General features: G+C 43.8%; 1 protein-coding gene across 3 annotated transcripts in view; it reads right to left on the bottom strand.

Moving 5' to 3' along the window:
- IFRD1 (interferon related developmental regulator 1) overlaps positions 1-20781 on the bottom strand; it is a 32238-nt gene that overhangs the window by 1590 nt on the left and 9867 nt on the right. For all 3 annotated transcript variants that reach the window (XM_083182748.1, XM_083182750.1, XM_083182749.1), the window contains exons 2-10: positions 9833-9937; positions 9680-9761; positions 6509-6633; positions 6260-6417; positions 4110-4160; positions 3851-4014; positions 3249-3357; positions 1498-1632; positions 1201-1329 (exon numbers count right to left, since the gene is read on the bottom strand). In XM_083182748.1, coding sequence (XP_083038874.1) covers positions 1201-1329; positions 1498-1632; positions 3249-3357; positions 3851-4014; positions 4110-4160; positions 6260-6417; positions 6509-6633; positions 9680-9761; positions 9833-9937 — 1058 coding nt within the window. The remainder of the gene's footprint in view (positions 1-1200; positions 1330-1497; positions 1633-3248; positions 3358-3850; positions 4015-4109; positions 4161-6259; positions 6418-6508; positions 6634-9679; positions 9762-9832; positions 9938-20781) is intronic.

Here is a 20781-nt window from a genome sequence, read left to right as displayed (position 1 = left end):
TTAGAAATGCCAGCTCACTGTCTTTTCAGGGCTATTTTGACTAGATTGTATTCAGTCTAGTGTACTAGTATAAAATGATCTATAGTCAAAATCTCAAGTAAATATAATCAATATTTTATTGTTCTGGGCTCTGGGGAATTCAAGGGAAATTGCAGTATCAAAATCTTACAAAGCTAAAATCTCACCCTGTGTATGCCCCTAAGGCACGGACGGGGGTGAATTTCACCCCCATTTCTAAGCAATCTGACCTGATCACTTAAAAATGGAGTACTGACGCTCACACATCACCATCGCTTGCAGGGAAAGACCGGCTAGATCGCATGGATTTGTCTATAAACAATGCACTGCGGCTGTACTGCGATGTGGCTTAAGACTGGCGCCGTACAGATCTGAACTACACTGTAGCTGCCTACAGAACTATGGGAAGCTGTTCCAAAAAATAATTCTCATTTGGAGATCCCATACAGCAACAAATACCACCAAGCCTGGAAACCCCACCTTCTATCTTCTCCTGTTTTTTTCAATAAATCCCCAAATCTACCAAAATGTAGATCTGTAAAATACATTAAGCCAATCAGCATATAGCTGAGTTACCAATCTTTTTGAATCAGGGCACCCCTTGGCCAACTTTTTTTTTTTTTTTTTTAATATAAAGTTAAGTGAATTGTATCTATATGTGATCATTTGGTTCAGTTAAAGGGTTCTATTTGTACATATTTTATGATTAGCAATCACCAGAACTGGTTTGGTCCATAAATAACGGACCATGAATAATTTGAGTTGGTCTTGGCCCACCAATCTGAGGCACCCCAGGTAGCCACGGCACAGTTTCGGAACCACTGATATAGACTAGTTTCAAAATAGCTGTGCAACCTTCACTAATATCATATGCTACTATATTATGGGGTTTTCGTCAGTCAATAAAGTTAACCAAATACGGACCAGTAATAGTCACACATTTCCTATATTGAGCAAACTCTGGCTTCAGATTGTTACTAGTCATTACATTAAATGACAAATAATGTCATAAATTTCAATTACATTAACATTTTACTGGAGGCCACAGATCAGAACGCTCACTGCCCAACCTTCATGAAAGTTAACATGATTCTACATTTAGCAGTACTTATACAGAGTTGTATGTAGTAAATCAGCACAAGCTGAATAAAATAAATGCAGAAATAAATGTAGACATCTTACTAGTAGATGAAGCTGCATCCCAGAACCAAACAGTTCCTTAAATATTCCATATGTGAGCCTTTTCCCCCAGCAGTCGATGTGCATGCGTTCTCTCCCAAACCGAATGATTTCAGATTGGAAGTCGCCGTCCTGTAGACATATAAAACACATTTAGCAAACCAATTTCACTAACTGCAATTTATGGCACCCCTTAGGTTATACAACAGCAGCAATGTTAGTGTCATAAAACATAAATAGTCAGCTTACAAGGCAGATACTATCACTTATCATTCATTTTAGCAGATTGATGTGTAATACCTCAACAGCTCTAAGGACATCACGGAAAACAGAGCGTTGCTTTCTTCTGTCTACTTTGGCTCTATGCTTGTGGCAATCCGTAGCCAAAGCTTTCAGTTTTTCAGTTAAAGGCTCAAGGTCTTCATAATAAAAGTCCTAAGAAAGTCGGGGAAATAAATGAATGCATTTTGTTAGGATTACAACGCAGCTTTCTATAAAGAACATCTAAGGAAGTGGTTTTCCTACACAGATCCGTTCATATGCCATCTTAAACCGTGATGGCTAGTAAGCTATAGCAGGACTAAGGAAATACAAATTTACAATACACACTTACAGCTATAGTTTAAGCTAGATGTACAATAACCTATCATCCATCCATTGTGTCACAGTACAAAAGTTTGTTCCAGGTGGTCAACACGTGTGTGAATAATGTCAATAGCTTTAAATCAGGGGTGGGGAACCTCAGGCCCGGGGGCCATATGCGGCCCCAGTAGCCGGCCTGAGTGGCCCTCCCAACTGCCCGGCGGCTTTGCCAGGAGTCAAGTACAGGAGAGGTCGGTAGTTCTCGCAAGATTCCTCTTAATCAACAGCAACCGGAGACGTCAGCCCTATTCAGCTGCAGCCCCCGAAGCGTGGGACGGCTGCAGCAGGACAATTTGTAAGAGAAATTTATACTTATGGCCCCTGAAGGATTTTTTCCCCATACAAACGGCCCTTGGCACAAAAAAGGTTCCCCACCCCTGCTTTAAATAGTGCTTGGCTGTGCAGTTTAGACAAATTGGCCACCGAGGGCAAAATCATTAAAGTGAAGATTGCTTGATACAGAGGTAACCAACATGCTGCACTCCCGCAGCTGAGACTACACATCACAGTAAGCTGCCATTTTTGGTAAGGGCAGGCTACAAATTGTCAAGGCATTCTGCTGTGTAGTTCCCCAGTAGCTGGACTGCAAATGCTTGCCAATCCCTGGCCTATTATATGCCTTCATACAGGAAGGCACTATTTTCCATTTAGTAATTTTAAAATTGTAATTACACTAAATGGTGTATATAGGTAACTAGCCAGCAACAGGAATGTATATGCTGGGAGAACAGTCAATCTCAAATGTACAGATAAGGGGTTTTTTTTTAACTCCTAGAACATCTCTTATAGATGACTGGCTATTAAGTGTTCTCAAAAGCAGTCCTCACATTTTGCGTAAGGCCACCAAGTTAAGGCCTATTTGTACGAGCTCAGGAATAATTGCAATGCGTGTTGGTAAATAGCCATTCGGACACCTCTGATGAACAGTAATCATGTTAAACTTCAAGGAAAGGGCCTGTCTCAAATGCTGGTCTCAGTATTTGGTTATAGTAAAGTTGAATGTTACAGTTTAAAAACCAAATTCATTCCAATAAAATTGTACTATTACAACCGTCCAAATAATCAGAAAAAATGCCAAAATACATTAAGCCAGTGGTTCCCAAAGTTTTTTTTGCACAGAACCCCTAGGGCAAAGGTTTCTCATTGATATCACAATAAATCTAAACTGAAGTAAATTGTGTTTATAGCTCATCCTTAGTGTCAGTCATGTGGTAACAGATAGGCAAATTGTGGACGAATAGAAGTGAATCCTATTACATTGGTCGTAAATTTGAATTTGTCATGGACCACCAATCCAGGGCAACCCTGCAAGTGCCCCAGGGCACCCCAGTGTGCCACAGCACAGTTTGGGAACCACTGCATTAAGCAATTGTCATAGAAACCTTGCACAACTCTAAGAATTCACTTACAGCATCAGCCTCTCTTGCCAGCTCAAACAGGAGTGCCAGCGCTTCCCCAGCTGCAATTCTCATGTTCACATCATCACAGGACAGCAGTCGCGGCAGTTTATGCAGATAGCTGTTTAAATCATAATTTACATATATGACTACAACAAGGTATGCATGACTTATGCAAAGTAGTCCTCATTCCCAACAGTACTTTGGTGGCTTCTCTTTACATGCAAGCCAAGCAATTCCTTTTATTAAGCAGAGTCCCAATACTCATTACACTTGATACCACTCTGCTCTGAATAGGCTAAACCTGGGGTAGCCAACTCCAGTCCGAGAGCTACCAACAGTTAATGTTTTCCAGATTTCCTCACAGAATCACAAGTGAAGTAATAAGCTCCACCTGTGGATCTTCTAAAATGTGTTAGTGCAATGAGTGCACCTGTGTAGCAGCTAGGTTGTCTGGAAATTGACCTGTTGGTTGATCTCGAGGACTGGAGTTGGCAACCACTGGGCTAAATACCATACAAGGGAATAACTGTTACTGGCCCATACACAGTACCCATTATAAATAGTATAATCTTTAAACAAAACATCTACCAAAAGCAGCCAAGGTTACCTACATGTCAATTTTCTTCTTCACTTCACTAGTATGGCAGATAGTCAGCAAGAGCGTCCATGATATAAGACACTGGATGTGAAGTGCTGAGCAGGTATCTGCCCCACCTTCTGCGTGGCATTGCTTGGTAAAGAGATTTTCCATACACTCCATTGTTGAATACAAATCCTAGTGAATAAATTCAGCAAAGGAAAGTGAATGCCATAAACAAAACATTTCTGGCAAATTAGAAGAAAAAGGTATTTTATCAGGCATTTTCTTACCTCAATGTCATCCGAAGCAATGAAGCAGCAGAGTCCCAAGTATGTTGCACACTGGTAAAGCAAAGAACAGTTTTTATTGACTAAACCCTCACAATGTACACCGATTAAAGGCATATGGGCACATTTAAATGAGAACCATGCCTTAAGTCACTAGAACCCTGACTGAAGCTGTATTAACAATCAGGCATGTTGCCACAAGTGCACAATATCTAGCACATAACCATGCATTCTTCATTGGCAGAAATTGGCGATTGGTCATTCTGAAGAGAATATGGTCATTCTGAAGAGAATAATGACTTCAAGCGTGGTACTGTGATAGGATGCCACCTGTGCAATAAAGCAGTTCATGAAATTCTGTCCATGCTATTTGTCATTTGTAAGCGCTAATAGAAAATGGAAGCATTTACGAACAGCAGCAACTTAACCAAACTGGATGATCAAGTAGAGTCACAACTAAAGGGGCAGTTTCAACAGCTGAAGAGTTCTGAAATCCGAATAGTATAAATTTAAACAAAAACTGTGCGCCAGGAGCTTAATGGAGGGGGTTTCCATGGCTGAGCAGCAGCAGCATGCAAGCCTCACATCACAAAGACCAAATGGCAAACATCAGATCAGTGGCACAAAGACAATGTATGGTTGAGCAGTGGAATTGTATTGTGGCGTGACCAATCACTTTGCTTGGCAGTCAGATGGGAGAGCCTAGGTTTGACAGATGCAAGAACATTATCTGCCTGACTGAATTCTAACTGAATTTTGGTTTTGGAGGAGGGTCAATAGTATGGGACTGTTTTAGGGTTTGGGCTAGGCCCCGTACCTCCAGTGAAGGGCAATAGTAATGCTTCAGCATGCCAAGACATTTTTAACAGTACTAGGCTTCAAACTTTGCGGCAATTTTTTTTTTTTTTTTTAAAGCCACCCAGTTGTGCAGTCACACATTAAAAAGTGACATCTTGCAATGAGATTCAAGCCACTGTTGCCAAGGGGTATATTCAATGGTATTCAACTGACCCCCCTGTACATGCCGTTTCCACATAGCTAGGTTTTTACAGTGATGGGAAAACTGCGTGTGCAGCGGCTAATACAGCAAGACTTATGGCTAAATGCAGCGTGCTCCCTGCATTAGCCATGAGCCTCTGTTTGGGGACTGCCAAACAAATATGCCATCTAGGAACATCCTGTATGGCTTAAGTAGTTTCACACTAGTGGTAGTAGCGTCTGCTCACAAGCATGGGATGTGTCCAGTGTGTTTGTGCCTTGACTGTAGCTGGATTAACATCTGCCTGACTGTCCTGGCTGCTACCTTGTGCCTCCTGATTATATCAAGAGGACTGCATGATAGACCTGCACCAGAAAGGGTCATAACCATCCTTCAAGGATTACCCTTTGTTCATGCTTATTTACGCTTAAAAATAATTTACCAGCAACTACTTTGCACCATTAATATTTAATGGACTAGATGACCATAGCTATATACGCAATTGGTGAGCTGATCATTTTTGTGCGGTAACATTATATAACATTATATAATAGTGTGCTATGGTCCTTAACATTGTTAAAAAATATATATATGATTTTTTAACATCAGTTAACGTGTACTTGCATCGGTAGTAATTGCTTAATGTATTTTTTTTTTTATTGTGTTTACATTTATTTATGGTGATTGTATTATTGAGCGCCATCTGGTTTTGTGTTATTCAACACTTCTGCGGAATGACCATTTCTATTCCAACATGACCTGTCCTAGTGCACAAAGCAAGCAATATAAAAAAAGTTTGAGGCGTTTGGTATGGAAGAACTAAATTAGCCCACAGTGCCCATTGAGTGCCTTTGGGAGTAAGTGGAACAGATTGCAAACGAGGCCTTCTCAGTCAACATTTGTGCCTGACCTCAAATGTTCTACAGAATGGGCACTAATTACCACAGAAGTACTACAAAATCTTGTGGAAAGCCTTCCAAGAGAAGTGTAAGCTGGAAAAGTGGGACCAACTCCATACTAAAGCAATTGTATTTGTAGGTCATTATTCACTGTATGTAATGATTAAATGCAAAAGCTTTATTTTACAAAATTATGCTGACAGAACGTTTGGGTAGATATTGTAGGAAAGCAAGAAACTAAACTGTATTATACATGTTACTGAACAAATACTTACAGCTTGACGTGCCTGCAGACTTGCACTTCTATCGCAAACAATGCTTTTCAGTACAGGAGCTAGTGTTTCAAATACTTCCTCACTTTCAATTCCAGGGCCAAGCTGACAGCACAGAAGGCAGGCTAAGGCCGCAGCTGCACGCTGCTCTTCTCCTTTACCTAAAGGACAACCAAAAAAAGAAGTTTATTATCTCAACATTTTCTGAGAATTACCCAGCAATATAAACAGATGCAAGGCATTTATACTTGCCTTTCTTTAGACAACGTTCAATGCCGTCTGTGAGAGTCATTCTCCTTTCTAGGATAAAGTCATTTAGAATCTTAGACGCCATTCCAATCCTCAGGCCTTCAAGAGCAGCTTGCCTAGTCTTCGCACTGAAATAGGGTAAGTACTTATTTGAACTAAAAGCTACATTTGTAAGAGCTTTGTCTACAACAAAACTTAAGATACTTTTTAAATGGCGCTTGACGCCAATTTATCTGGACGTGTTCGACTTACTGACAAAATCCACTTGGTAAAAGCAATTACTTTAGTTTGTTCAAGAATGTAGAACCAGGGACTCCATAGCAGAGACTCAAGCCCAAATATATGGCTAAAATTTGTACACATAGAAAATATAACCAGTATACAGATGTAGGCAAAGATCAACTACCAAACGCTGCTCCATACCCCAAAGCAGCAATCTTGTTATTTATAAACCTGGAAATTTTGCAGAGGCAAACCAACAAAATGTCTGAAATCCTGACTAAATATACAGAACTACTATTATGGACATTAAGGGGGGTATGCAATCCCCCGCCACGATTTCCAACATGGGAAATAGCGGCGGGTGCCTATTCAATGAAAAGCTTCTCACCAAATCTAGCCTGACTTTAAAAGCAGTCGGGCTCGTTTGGTGAGAACAGCCGTGGATTGTCAGGCTCACAGCAGGATCTCTATGATCCACGGCAGTCTCACAGCCATGCCCCCATTTTCGTGCTCGGGAGGCAGGACATAATATCCCATCTGCCAATTATCAGTCTATCAGGCTGAGAGGGACAGGGTTACAGCCGTCGGGACATCCCGACCGCCATGACCTGGGATTGAATATCCCCCTTAGGTCAAGAAAGCTTTAGAAAAACATTGTCTTTGCCTACATTGTTTCATAACAAATAACCAATACATTGGTACATACACTAATCCGTAAATATTAGTGCGGACTCCACTACCTGTATTAATACCATTTCATTCTCCATGATTAATCAGGAATTTGAAACCACAGGTAAGATGGCAAAACCAAGCTCTCCACACCAGGAAGAAAAAAAAATCCTTAATTTAAATGTGAAAATTGCAAAATCTTTCATACATCCCTCGCAATAAGCACTCCGTTTTTATTGTCCCAATACTATAGAAATACCTAACCGTTTTCTGGGGGTTTGCAAGCTCATATATAGGTAGAAAACTGCTAACTCATTAACCCCCTTACAATAATGTTCTGCTGCAGAATTTACAATTTGTGATTCACTGATTTTCCTATTCCTTTGTGTACTTTTGCTAGGCCTTAATCCTTCTAGTTGGCTTTCAGCAACTTTAACTCATGCAGGAGCAAGCTACAGTCAGGGGGGTATTTAAAGTTTGTCGTGTTCCCACAGCTGTCTCCAACGGGGGAGATGGCTGTGGGGCCCTATTCAATGCTGTCTTCCGACAGCATTGAACAGGTGTTCTCGGCAGAACAAGCTGTCGGGCTTGTTCTGCCAAGAAGAGCCAGAAATAGGCGCGCTCCGGGCCGGAGCTAGTCTATTTCTGCCCTCAACTCATGGCCACGCCCCTTTCTCGCCACTCAGGACATTGATTCCCGACCGCCGAGCTTAAGTCGAGCAAAGCGAGAACTTTATAGGGGCACGGCTGTCGAGCTTGCTCAAACTTGTAATAAATGTAGTAATTAATGACCAGATTCACAATGCCAAAAAGGATTGAATTTGTCATATGGAGATGGTTTGTACACAGAACTGGAGGTACAATAACTTTAGTCAGACCCCAACAACTATTCCTCCCTTCTATCCAAAATATAAATACATACTTTCAGACATGTGGGATATAGATGGTTGGTGCTACTTATCCACTCATAGAACAAAGTATGAGCGCTAGGGACAAGTGCTGTGTGTCGTGTACAAATGGCTGCCCTCTGGGAAAAGGGATGCCGCCCTCAACAATGGGAAGGAACAGAAAAAAAGAACCAGTGGGCGCCTTGTGTACACAAGTAAACAATTTAATTAAATGACAAATAAATTGCATGCATGCAACAAATAAAGGGGGGGGGGGGGGGTTATTTTCCAATTAAAACAACCACATCAATGCAGATATACAAATATACGTTAAAATAACCTATAGTTACCAAGTCCTGATTTGACCGATCAGAATTGCACTGAGTTGGACAGATATCTGTCGGTCCCACAGCAGAGGGTAAATTTCACCCTACTGTACGGGCAGCGGGTGGTTAAGGACCCTCGCTCTGACGTGCTGCACCAGCAGTGCCGGGGACCAGGGTGTTAGGGGATAACAGAGTCCGTACTACAAATAGTAATAAGCCCCTTCGGTCCTCGGTCTCTGGTGCTCGTAAACTGTTTGCACGGACTGTTATCCTCCAACACCCTGGCCCCCGGCACTGCTGGTGCAGCACGGCACAGCGAGGGTCCTTGCCACCCGCACAGAAGGGTGAGCGCACAAGCCCAGCAATCTCAAACAGGAGTGTGCATCCACCCCGCACACGGAGGATGCACCCGCCCAACACAGCCGTATCCCAGCCTCCACTCGGCTCGCTGGCCGGTGTAGCAGCTGGTTGACTACCTGACGCTGCAAGGTGTAGACGGCGGTGCACGCATCCCTTTACCAACTTGGCATTTGCAACAGTCCCGAAAATCTGGCAGACTGCCAGTCACTCCTGAACCACCTGGGGCATCATTACCAACAGTGGATCGTTAAGTGATACTACCATGTACAGGATACCGGCACCTGAGACCCGGGAATGAATAAAAATTCACCAACTCACTAACTTTCCCCATTTGGGAGGACATACAATTTATCCCTATCAAGTGTTGGGAAATTTACCCTCTGCTGTGGGACTGAGATATCTGTCCAACGCCGTGCAAATCTGATCGGTCAAATCAGGACTTGGTAACTATAGGTTATTTTAACGTATATTTGTATATCTGCATTGATGTGGTTATTTTAATTGGAAAATACCCCCCCCCCTTTATTTGTTGCATGCATGCAATTTATTGTTTTTATGTCATTTAATTAAATTGTTTACTTGTGTACACGTCATTTAATTAAATTGTTTACTTGTGTACACAAGGCGCCCACTGGTTCTTTTTTCTGTTACTCCAGGAAATGGGTTTGAGGTGATGGCATGTAAGCATAAATGAAACCTTGGCAATGTACCTTTTGTCCATTGTAAGATCGATGAGACCCTTTAATTTAAACTCAAAATCTTCCTGTGCAGTGTCTTCATCAACTTCAGCTCCTACGGTGAAAAGCAATTTTACACTTGTGCAATATGAATTCACATTGTGTCTAAACCGTAAGTGAACTCACCATCCTCTGCAAAGTTGGCAACATCACTAAAACTACTGCAGTGGCTCATTGTTTCAGTAGAGGAATCATCATCACTGAACGGCTGGATGTTTTTCTGCCTGCCACCTAACAAAAACAGTTATAAAACTTATTTCAAATTCAATCAGATAAAAGGCTATGTAAAATACATAGCTCTCAATGCATCCCCATAGTACAGGTTTTAATGATTTACATGCTTATGCACAGGGGACATATCAGCCTGCTTAGGCCTTCGCTGTCACAGCTTGCAAAAACCATTGAATATAGCTGAATGCTGTTACTGCACATAAAGGCGCAACAATTACCTGAGGCACTGGTTATGGTTTGCTGCGCATTCAGGTGGGTGCAAGGCAGAAATCTGCTAGATTCTGGCTTGCTATTTATCAAGAAGACTAAAGTGAATGTCAAATATTCTCTAAAGTGCTGTGGAATGTGTGCACTAAATGAACAACTGGTAAAAATGGGTTTTACTTTGTAACCTTTTATATTAAGCAAACTGATTATACATGCCAAGAAAAGTGAAGTGTACATTTTACAGAAATTGTGTAATCCTTTCATTTAGAAATTTAGTGAAGCAATTTCACCAGCATTTCAAGATTTTTGGCATAACACGCCAAGTGGCTCACTATTAAAAACACATCTGTTTAGTGTACACTGCAATTTACTTTCTATTCAATCCCAATCAAATCGCACAGTGCCGTGTACACATTCATTTAAGACTATAGTGCAGATCTGTACTATAGTCTTAGTGTGTACAGACGGTAAGATTTTGCTCCAATGTTCCCGATATAGTGAACATCGGAAGCCATATCGCGTGCAAATCACATGCTTTTTTAGGGCTTGTGAGCCCGATGCACTGCCGATGCGTGCTCCCGTGTAAGCGCAAATCGGCAGCCAGATAGAGGGGGCAGGCAACACTATATAGTGCCCCACTAGCATGCCGTGAGAGGAGTCCTGATCGCAACGGGACTCGCATCTCACGGCAGGATCTGCCGTGTGTACACACCTTTAGTCTTTTTAAAATTGATTTCGATGCCACACCGTGATAGAAACCAAACGCTTTTGATCAGAAAAAGGACTATAGAACCATGTGTACGCCCTATTACTGAATAAAAACAATTAACTTGAGAACAGGGTGAAATGACAGCGGTTTAAAGTAGTTAAGACATTTTCCAAGATTTGTTCCAATAGATTGTGCATGGAAAAACAAACCTTTACATATTTACAAATGAAAGTATTTGCCAACAGAACTGTGTGCCAAGTACACCTGCAGTTCAGGAGATATCCGTTACTTGTCCCTGTGCAGACAACTAAACAAATGCAACTATAAGCTCAGTGTTACTCTGAGAAAGGGCATCTCCCTTTTCTTCTAAAGCAATGGGAGATATCTTTACCCTATATTGACATCTGTGTGCATGTCCCTAGATACCAAAAAAAAAAAAAAAGAAGCGCCACTGTCACATCCATGGTTCGGTCCAGCATCCCTCTGCCGGACATACACTAATGTTGAAAAGGGTGCTGGGTTTAACACGGGATACGCGCACATTACTGCAGCTGCACAGTCTGTCCCCAGTGGATCGCCCAGCAGCTCCAGAAAGGGGATGCATGCTGGGAAGACCAAACTTAATTTAAAGCAAGAGGAAAATACTGGGTAAAGCTACCTTCTCCAAAGCAGAACCAAGCAATGGATCACTGAACTTTATGAACCAGATTACTTTCAATATAATAAGAGCACATTTTCCTATGCAAACAATTAAGCTGCCTGGAAACCTGAAGTTATAATATCCCAACCACAAAATCGTAAAGCAGAAAAAAAAAAAATTGTGCAGCTTCTCTTAACAGTGAATGTGTCACCGAAACCGAATAGTTTGTCAATAAGGGATGGCCATGAAATTTAAGGCACAATAATATTGAAGCAAGCTAGGAAATATTAAAAGACAGTGGCTCAGTAATAAGCATATCAAATTAGCAGCACACTGCTCAAAACACTGCTCTAGTACATTCTGTTCCACTGACATTCCAAAGGACTTGAGGTGAGCATCCCTCTGACCTATATTACTCTCAGCCCACCAGCAGTGGACCTTTGGGTACTTGTTTCCTAGCACAGCGCCTGGCGTAGGTGATTGCATAACTTAAGTTAAGGTATGCGATGGACGCGGCCGACGCATTTTCAGGGCTATTTTTAGCCTTTTCCCCGACAACTAAAAAATCGCGTCCATCGCATGCCTTAAGTTAAGGCATGCGATGGACGGTATTTTACATAGGGAACAATGTTAAATGGGCCAATGGACCCTATTTTTCATTGTATACCCACCCTTATTTTCAAGATAGCACAAGAACAGTTTGAGGTGGCTTAGCAAGAATTACCAGCTGTTTTCTGAGTCAAAGAAAGGTGGGATAATTCAATTGATTTTGCCACCAGCGATAGTATTGTGCAGCATCTTGCAAGTGAAGCAAAAAGCTATTAAAAGTATGTTTTTGGGCACGCTAAATAAAACTTTAGTTCGATAAAGCAGCTAAACTACTAATAGATTTGGGTGCGGCTTGCGCAAAAACTACTATCACTCCATTTAAACAGGATAATGCATAACCAGTTGCGTAATTTTTTTTAACCAATCAGCATGAGCACTAAGTAACTACTTGAATCTTGTTCCAAAAGAGCCTATCATTTAACCCACTGATCTGCTTTGAGATACCATTTCATATATTACTCAAAAGTATAGTTACATTCTACAATCTGTAGCCAAAGTATCAGTACATCAGGTATCAATACAAAGAAATAGAGATCACTTATTTGACCACTGATACTGTTCCTCACATGCAAAAGAAATCCGGCCTTCCACACCATCAGCCTGTATCTTGACATACATCCCACTGATTAAATACATGGTGTGTGGCCGCGAAAACGGCCATGGATTGTTGACCTACGGCCGGGATCGCAACAATCCACGGACTTCTCGTAGTCCATATGGGATACTGGGTTCAATACTATGGGGAAAGAGATCCTCCGCAGGAGACAGGCACATTAAAAATTTTGTGGGTGCACTGGCTCCTCCCCTCTATCTCCCTCCACTAGTCAGTTAATGAAAAATTCGAAGGAGAGCTATGTGAGGAGGTATGTGAACAAACACCGTGGTGAGATTCTCACAGCACACCCAAACCAAACAGAAAAATAATAAAGGAGGCGATTCATAACTTGAGTTCACCAATAACTGTTGAATAAGGTCAATATATGACAACAAGCCCGAACATTGTAAGGAACAGTGTCTTACAGCAGGAATGCCGCACAGAGGCGGGCTCCCAGTATCCCATATGGACTATGAGAAAAGGATTTACCGGTAAGTATCCAAAATCTTATTTTCTTTACTGTCCAATGGGATACTGGGTTCAATACTATGGGGTGGTCCCAAAGCTACCAGAACGGGCGGGTATGTATGGAGTCTGCTGTAGAACCGCTTGTCCGAACTGGGAATCCTCCCTGGCCAGAGTGTCAAATCTGGAAAATTTTACAAATGTGTGATGACCTGACCAAGTTGCAGCCTTGCACAGCTACTGGGCCGAGACCCCTCGGGCAGCCGCCCAAGAAGTCCCTACAGATCTGGTGGAATGGGCCTTCAATGACGGTGGAAGGGACAAACCAGCTTTTGCATAGGACGGTTGTATCGTGCATCGAATACAACGTGCTATGGTCAGTGTAGATGCAGGAGAGCCCTTCTTTCGCGCATCGTACAGCACAAAGACTATCCGTCTCACGGATTCTAGCTGTGCGCTTGACATACACCTTGAGTGAACCACATCCAAAGAAAGGGGTATATCCGGATGTACCGCGCTGGAAGGAATAGGTTGGTTGAGGTGGAATGTTGACACAACCTTCGGTAGGAACTGCGGCCTAGTCCTGAGCTCCGCCCAATCCTCATGAAACACCAAGTATGGGCTTTTACAGGACAGTACTCCTAGGTCAGACACTGCCTGGCTGAAGCCAAGGCCAGCAGGACAACAGTCTTCTAAGTAAGATGTTTTAACTCAGATTCTTCCAAAGGAACAAACCAAGAGGACTTGAGCAAGGTTAGAACCACATCCAGGTCCCAAGGCGCATCCTCAGTACCCCTTGTAGAAAGGTTTGAACCTCAGGCAAAGCAGTCAGCTTCTTTTGAAAAAACACAGAGCTGGGATCTGGACCTTCAAGGAACCCAATCGGAGACCCAGCTCCAAGACAGCCTGAAGAAATCTTAACCGATTGTTCAGATGAAATACGGCTGGTGGCAAGCTATTTTTCTCACACAAGGCGGCTACTTATTTCCTCCATATCACATGATAGAGAGAAGCTGTGACTGGTTTACTGGCTCGCGTCATGGTGGTAATGACTGAGGGATGCAGGCCCTTGTGGCATAAGATCTGCCGCTCAATCTCCAGGCCGTTATAAGTCCTGATAGACGAACTGCCCCTGGAATAGATCTTTTATTTGTGGAAGATGCCACGGGTCTTCCACCTGCATGGCCTGAATGTCCCTGTACCAGGCCACTCAAGGCCAGTCTGGTGCCACTAGGATTGCTTCTGCTCTTTGATGCCGAATCCGCTTTAGCACCCACACCAGTAATTGGAGCGGTGGGAACAGGTACACCAACTGGAAATCCAATGACAAAGTCAGGGCATCCACAGCTACAGCCCCAGGATCCCTGGTCCGTGCACAGTACCTGTCCACCTTGTGATTCAACCGCAAGGCCATGAGGTCGATCTGAGGGAGCCCCCAAAGATCCACAATGGCACTGAACACATGAGGGTGAAGTCCCCACTACCCGGGGTGGAGGTAGTGACTACTTAGGAAGTACGCCTCCCAGTTGTCGACTCCCGGTATGAAGATCGCTGACAGGTCCTTCACATGGTGCTCTGCCCAGGAGAATATCTTGTTGCTTTCCCTCATACAAGGCATGCTCCTCGTTCCTCCTTGGCGGTTGATATAAGCAACCGTAGTTGCATTGTCCGACTGGACCTGCACCGCCCTGTGACATCGGCGCCACCTGTAACAGAGCGTAGTAAACTGCCCTTAACTCCAGATTGTTTATGTGCAGCATGGATTCCAGTGGAGACCATTGGCCTTGGCAACGGACTCCCTGTATCACTGGCATCCGTGGTTAACAGAAGCCAGTCCTGGATCTGGAAACATTGACCCGACAAGAGTGGGCGAATTGAGCACCACTGCAGGGAGAGCTTGGTCTGTGTTGACAGGCAAATCCTCCTGTGCATTTGTAGGGTGGACCCCGACCACTTCGTCAGAATATACAGCTGAAAGGTTCGGGAGTGAAAACATGCATACTGGATAGCTTTGAATGAAGCAACCATTTTGCCCAACAACCCGAGGCAAAGGTGTACCGAGACCCGAGGGTTTGTTAGGACCTCTTACCAGTTGCTGTATTGCCGAGGTTCTCTCAACTGGCAGGAACACTCTGTTCCACCATGTCCAGAATCATAACCAGGAACACCATTCTCTGGCTCAGGATCAACGAGGATTTTGGTATATTTAAAATCTACCCGTGGTCACTCAGCACCTGCATGGTCAGATTGAGTGCACTCCTCAAGGCCTTCTCCGATCCTGCCTTGATCAGCAGGTCCTCCAGGTAAGGTATTACATTTACCCTTTGAAGCCTGAGAAGGGACATCTCCGCCATGATCTTGGTAAAGACGCGCGGGCCGTAGACCGAGCGAAGGGGTAGCGCTTGAAATTGGTAATGGTTGTCTCCCAGTGCCAATCTTAGAAAGATTTGATGAGGGTGCCAAATCGGGACATGCAAGTAGCCGTCTTTTACGTCCACGGAGGCCAAGAACTCCTTGTTCCAGAGGCAATTACCGATCAGAGTGACTCCATTTTGAATTTGAACACCTGAAGAAAAGGGTTCAGTGACTTCAGATTCAAAATGGGCCTTACTGAACCAACCGGTTTTGGTACAAGGAACAGGTTGGAATAGTACCCCTGACCTAGTTCCTGCCTTGGCACTGGTAGAATTACCTTTGACTGGATAAGCTTGTGAATCGCTTCCTGTAGGAGAATCCGATCCTCCATTGAGGCTGGAAGGGCCGACTTGAAATAATGTTGGGGAGGGGCCCTGGCGAACTCCAGCTTGTAGCCTAGCGAAATAAGACTCCTGGCCCAGGAATCTAGGCACGAGGCATCCCACACCTTGCTGAATTGCGACAGTCGAGCCCCCACCTCGAGATTCTCGTGGTGGGTGGACCCAGTCATGCAGCCGGCTTGGAAGAAGCTGCGGCATTTGAACGGTCCTGATGACCTGAGGGGTTCGGCTTACTAAATTTTCCTCTCGTGCCTCTGTTAGCATTGGAGGCACCGCTGGCCTTGGGGCGGAACTTACGGTGGCCATACACACGCAGATTTATCTGCAGACCTGTCTGGTTGGAACAAAAACATGGTTATGGATGAGAGCAAATGACAGTTGACCATTTGCTCGGAAATGCTGGAAAACTGACAAACTGTCACTCATCCATAACCATGTTTATGTTCCAACCAGCCAGATCTGCAGATAAATCTTACTAGTGTATGGGCACCTTTAGACCCGCGAAAGGACTGCTGGGAGGGACTTGTGAAAGGGCGCTTTACAACAGTGGGTGCCGACGGGAGGAACGTGGATTTACCTGCCGTAGCCTTGGAAATCCAGTCATCAAGCTCACTACCAAAGCCTTTCACCTGTGAAAGAAATGCTTTCTACGCTCTTTTTAGAATCCACATCAGCCACTCACTGGCGCAACCACAGTGCCCGCCGGGCCAACACAGCCATTGCAGAATTCCGCACATTTATAGCGCCCAATTCCTTCTGTGCCTCACAAAGCACCCGTGTCGTGTCCTGAATATTGCGCAGATTTTCACCTGAGCCACAGACATGTCCCCCAACAAACCCTCCTGGATTTGCATGGACCAAGTATAAATGGCCTTAGCCATCCAACAACTGGCCGTTGGGAAGCCCCGCTAGCCGTGTACATGGGACTTGAGGGTTGCTTCGTCTCCTATCTGCACCATCCTTGAGCGTGGAAATCCCAAGAACTGGTAACAGTACCTTCTTTGAAAGGCAAGAAACAGAATACACCACCGGCGGTTCCTCCCACTTCTTCCTACCCACAGGATCAAAAGGGTATGCATTTGCAAACCTTTGAGAGCTGGAACCTCTTTTAAGGGTTCTGCCAAGCACTTTTAAATGCATTCTCTAATTCTGCCTGTTCAGGGAAATACACAGGCTGTCTTTTCTGGGTCATAAAGAAAGGATCCCCTTCAGAGGGTTCCTCCATAGGATGTTCTAACACCTCTCTAATGGCTTTAATTAAGGCCTCAGACCCATGGGTTGAAGTCTGCTCCTGAATAGTTTCCTGTTCATTTGCCTCCTCTCCTTCAAGGATGTCATCATCATCAGGGGCCATTGCCACAGCAGGCCGCTTTTGAGGCTGAGCAGGAGGAGGGGTGAGAATATCAACCCTTGCAGACAAAATGGCTAATTCCCTCTGCACCCTCTGTGTCTGTTGTGTATTAGTAGACAGCTGGGAAGAGACAGTACAGCAGCGTTTTTATGCTGCTGGCCCAAGCAGGCTCCTGACTATATGCCTGCGACCCACCCACAAGTTGTGTGGGTACCCCACTGACCTGAGTGGTCACACCGCTAAGCTGTGGTAGCATACACGGCTCACAGGTAACCTGTGACTTAAGGTATTAATTTTGTGCTGCACACCATGCATGTTAATTTCTTCACCATGATGAAGATGCACACAGACCTTGATCAAACTAACTATACACAGTATGAAGATCTAAAAGTACACTATGTGTTAGAGACTACTGGTGTGTGAACAAGTGCTTAACTAGCCAGTGGGGTAGAAATCAGAGCAACATGGGGGGGACCAGTACACCCTAAACCTTAGCTCACAGATTTGAGAGTGAGCTGGTAACGCCAAAAAAGTTTATATTGACACGGTTTGCTATATCACTAAGCCAGGTAACGCTGCCGCACTAAAATAGCTTATAACTTGCTGTCTCTGCCGCAAGGATCAAATCCACCACGCCACTGAGGAGCTGTAATGGAGACCTCTGGAAGCGTGAAGCAGGAAGCCGAGAGGGTGCCCAGCAGAGCCTGGTCCTACTGAGTGAAGCCCCGCCCCCTGTAGTAAGCTGGAGCTTACTAACATTTTTATACTGACAGAATGGCGCTTCCAATAGTAAAAGCTGCCATGGGTATCCCTGGTGGTCCAGCGGCAATCCCCCTATGCCAGGGGGGGGGGGGGGGGGTCATGAAGTCCCTGCGTAAGGGCTGCCGCCATCTTGCTGCACAAACGGTAGGGGTGTCCCCTTGTGACCCTTAACCCTTACTCACCACAGATGTGTCAGGGGTGTGCGGCAGCTGGGGGGCTTTCTCGCTGCAGCGCTGGCGGTGACAAGCCCCACACAAGACAGAGGTCCTGCAGCAGGGTCAGCTCTGCACCTTAAGAGGCTGGGGACTGACCCTTACCCTGACTCCCACGAAGTAGGACAGCTGCTTGGTCAAACCAGTGCCCCAAAATAACAAACTAAATAAAAACTGTAGAAAAAAAAAAAAAAAACTCTGGAGCATCCAGAAGCACTGCCACTGAGGCACATTATTCTAAACTGACTAGTGGAGGGAGATGAGGAGCCAGTGCACCCACACTGAAAGTTTTGTGCCTGTCTCTCCTGCGGAGGATCTCTATCCCCATAGTATTGAACCCAATATCCCATTGGACGGTAGAGAAAGTATTGTTTGTGTGATTTCATATTTGGAGCAAAGATGAGCCAGGCAGCAGCATGGAGAACAGATTAGAGTGGAGAGGCAGTAGCCAGAGTTGACAGATAAAGGGATGGTAAAGTATTGCCATCTGATGACAATTTAACAGATGAGGAATTTTATAGCATCCAAGGGGAGAATCCAGATCTATTTGAAATGATACTGCTAAAGGTAATAGATGTGTGGTTTTAAGAGGGATGAGTCAATGATAACTCCAAGGCAGCACTAGTAAATATTGAAATTCTGAAGTGAAGTTATGACAGAGTGGGAGTGAAGTTATGACACTTATGCAATTTTACCCAATGCATCGGGCCGAGAATTTGGGTGATTTGGTCCTGTTCACATCATATAAGAGCCCACTAGATCGCTAGTATTGCACCAGAGATATATTAGACCTGAAGCCTTGGCTGGTATTACATGCAAAATGACTGCATGTGATATATTACATGTGATCCTGCTACCCTGAAAGCTGCCGGCCAAGGGGGTCAGCTGCAACTTCTCCCTTAGTGAAGTCAGTGTATGGGGGTGGCTTTAGTGATGTTTAAGAAAATTGGAACAGGAAGACAGATGACTGAGGTTAGAGGTCCTTGGAGGAAAGAGTACATACACTGAGAATAGACCAGAACCATAGGGGACAAAATTTATTAAAGTAGGAGGTGGAGAGACCAAATGGTCACAGGTTAGTATCACATACATAGTGTGACCCAGCATCAAAAAGCAGCAGAGGAAAAGTGTAGCAGCTTACTTATGAGTTTTAGTGGAAAGGACAAAAGCCAAATAAAATTGGTCAATCAGGGAGTGTGTGAAGAAAGGCTGCAAAGTTTACTTTGGGGCACTTTCTATTAACATTGTTACTATTCCATGGATGCAGATTTTCTCATTTTAAATGAAGGTGTTATTTACATGAAATTTGGCCTTGTAAAAAAGTCACATCAAATGAATTAAGGTGCCCATTCACAGTACAATGGTACTGTGCAATGCACGCTCCCACATAATGCTGGGTATACTCTATAAAGTTACCTGGCTAACATACGATAGGTAGATCACAATAAATTTGTACAGTGTATGCACGTGATCTGGAAAAGAACTCAAAAAAATTGTACATTGCATTACTCTCCAGTGTGTACATCCATTGCAATATTTTTAAGTTGCAAGCCAGCACTGTTGGCTGCAGCAATGGCCTGATGCACTATCAGGCCGTTGCTGCAGCCAGTCAATTTTCCAGTACCACCACAGGGAAGAGTCACCTCCAGACACTGGTGTATGCCCATGATATCTGAAGGGTAAGTCCGCACACATCTTTCTAAAAAAGAGTTTTTCTACTGGTAATCTCTTAATGTAAAATTGACTAGATTGTATAACTTCTAATGTCACAATTAAACTTACCATATAAAGTCTTCCTATAGTTCCATAATTACCAGCTTCCACTTGCATAAACAGTCAATTACCTTTCAATTAGGAACTAAACCCATATGACACTGCATGCTGAGAAGACTACCACTGGCTTTTTGCCAGCATGTAAGTTGCCCATCAGCTGTCTGCATAAAGACTTATCTTTCTGAAGGCTACCAGAAGCATGAGTAAGCACTGACTGATGATTTGCAAAATAAACATTTATGCTGACTCAAGTAGCTTATGCACAAATAAAGCCAAACCTGCAAATTGTGAACACACATGGCTCTTAAAAATACCTGTTTCAGAAATTGTATGCCCACAAAGGAGCTTGCCAATAGTAAAAATTACAATAGGGGGACATTAATCAAAAGCTAATAAATATGAAAAACCATAGGGTTCAGAGTTTTTTCCCTGCAGCCGCAGGGAAATATAAGACTTTGATAACCGCACCTCTGAAGTCACACCTAGTCTCCTAGGAAAAAAGAAAAAACTCACAGGAACTTGCAACAGTAAGAACCACATCTCCCAACAGCCACATCCCCTTGCACATGGAGTGGGGACCAGTAAGTATCTTCTTTTAATCTTGCACCGGAGGATTTTTACAGCTGAAAACCCTGCAACCACTTTAGTTGGGATAACATGGGTATCAGAAGCGTATATATCCACTGTAACCCAAGATTTGGCACAAGCAGCAGTTTTTTGGTACTCGTTTCCTAGCACGGCACCCATCGCATAGCATACTTAGTG

This window comes from Crinia signifera, chromosome 4 (assembly GCF_055691185.1).
Source record: "Crinia signifera chromosome 4, ASM5569118v1, whole genome shotgun sequence".
Classification (NCBI taxonomy): Eukaryota; Metazoa; Chordata; class Amphibia; order Anura; family Myobatrachidae; genus Crinia; species Crinia signifera.
This window is presented reverse-complemented; position numbering and strand designations above follow the sequence as displayed.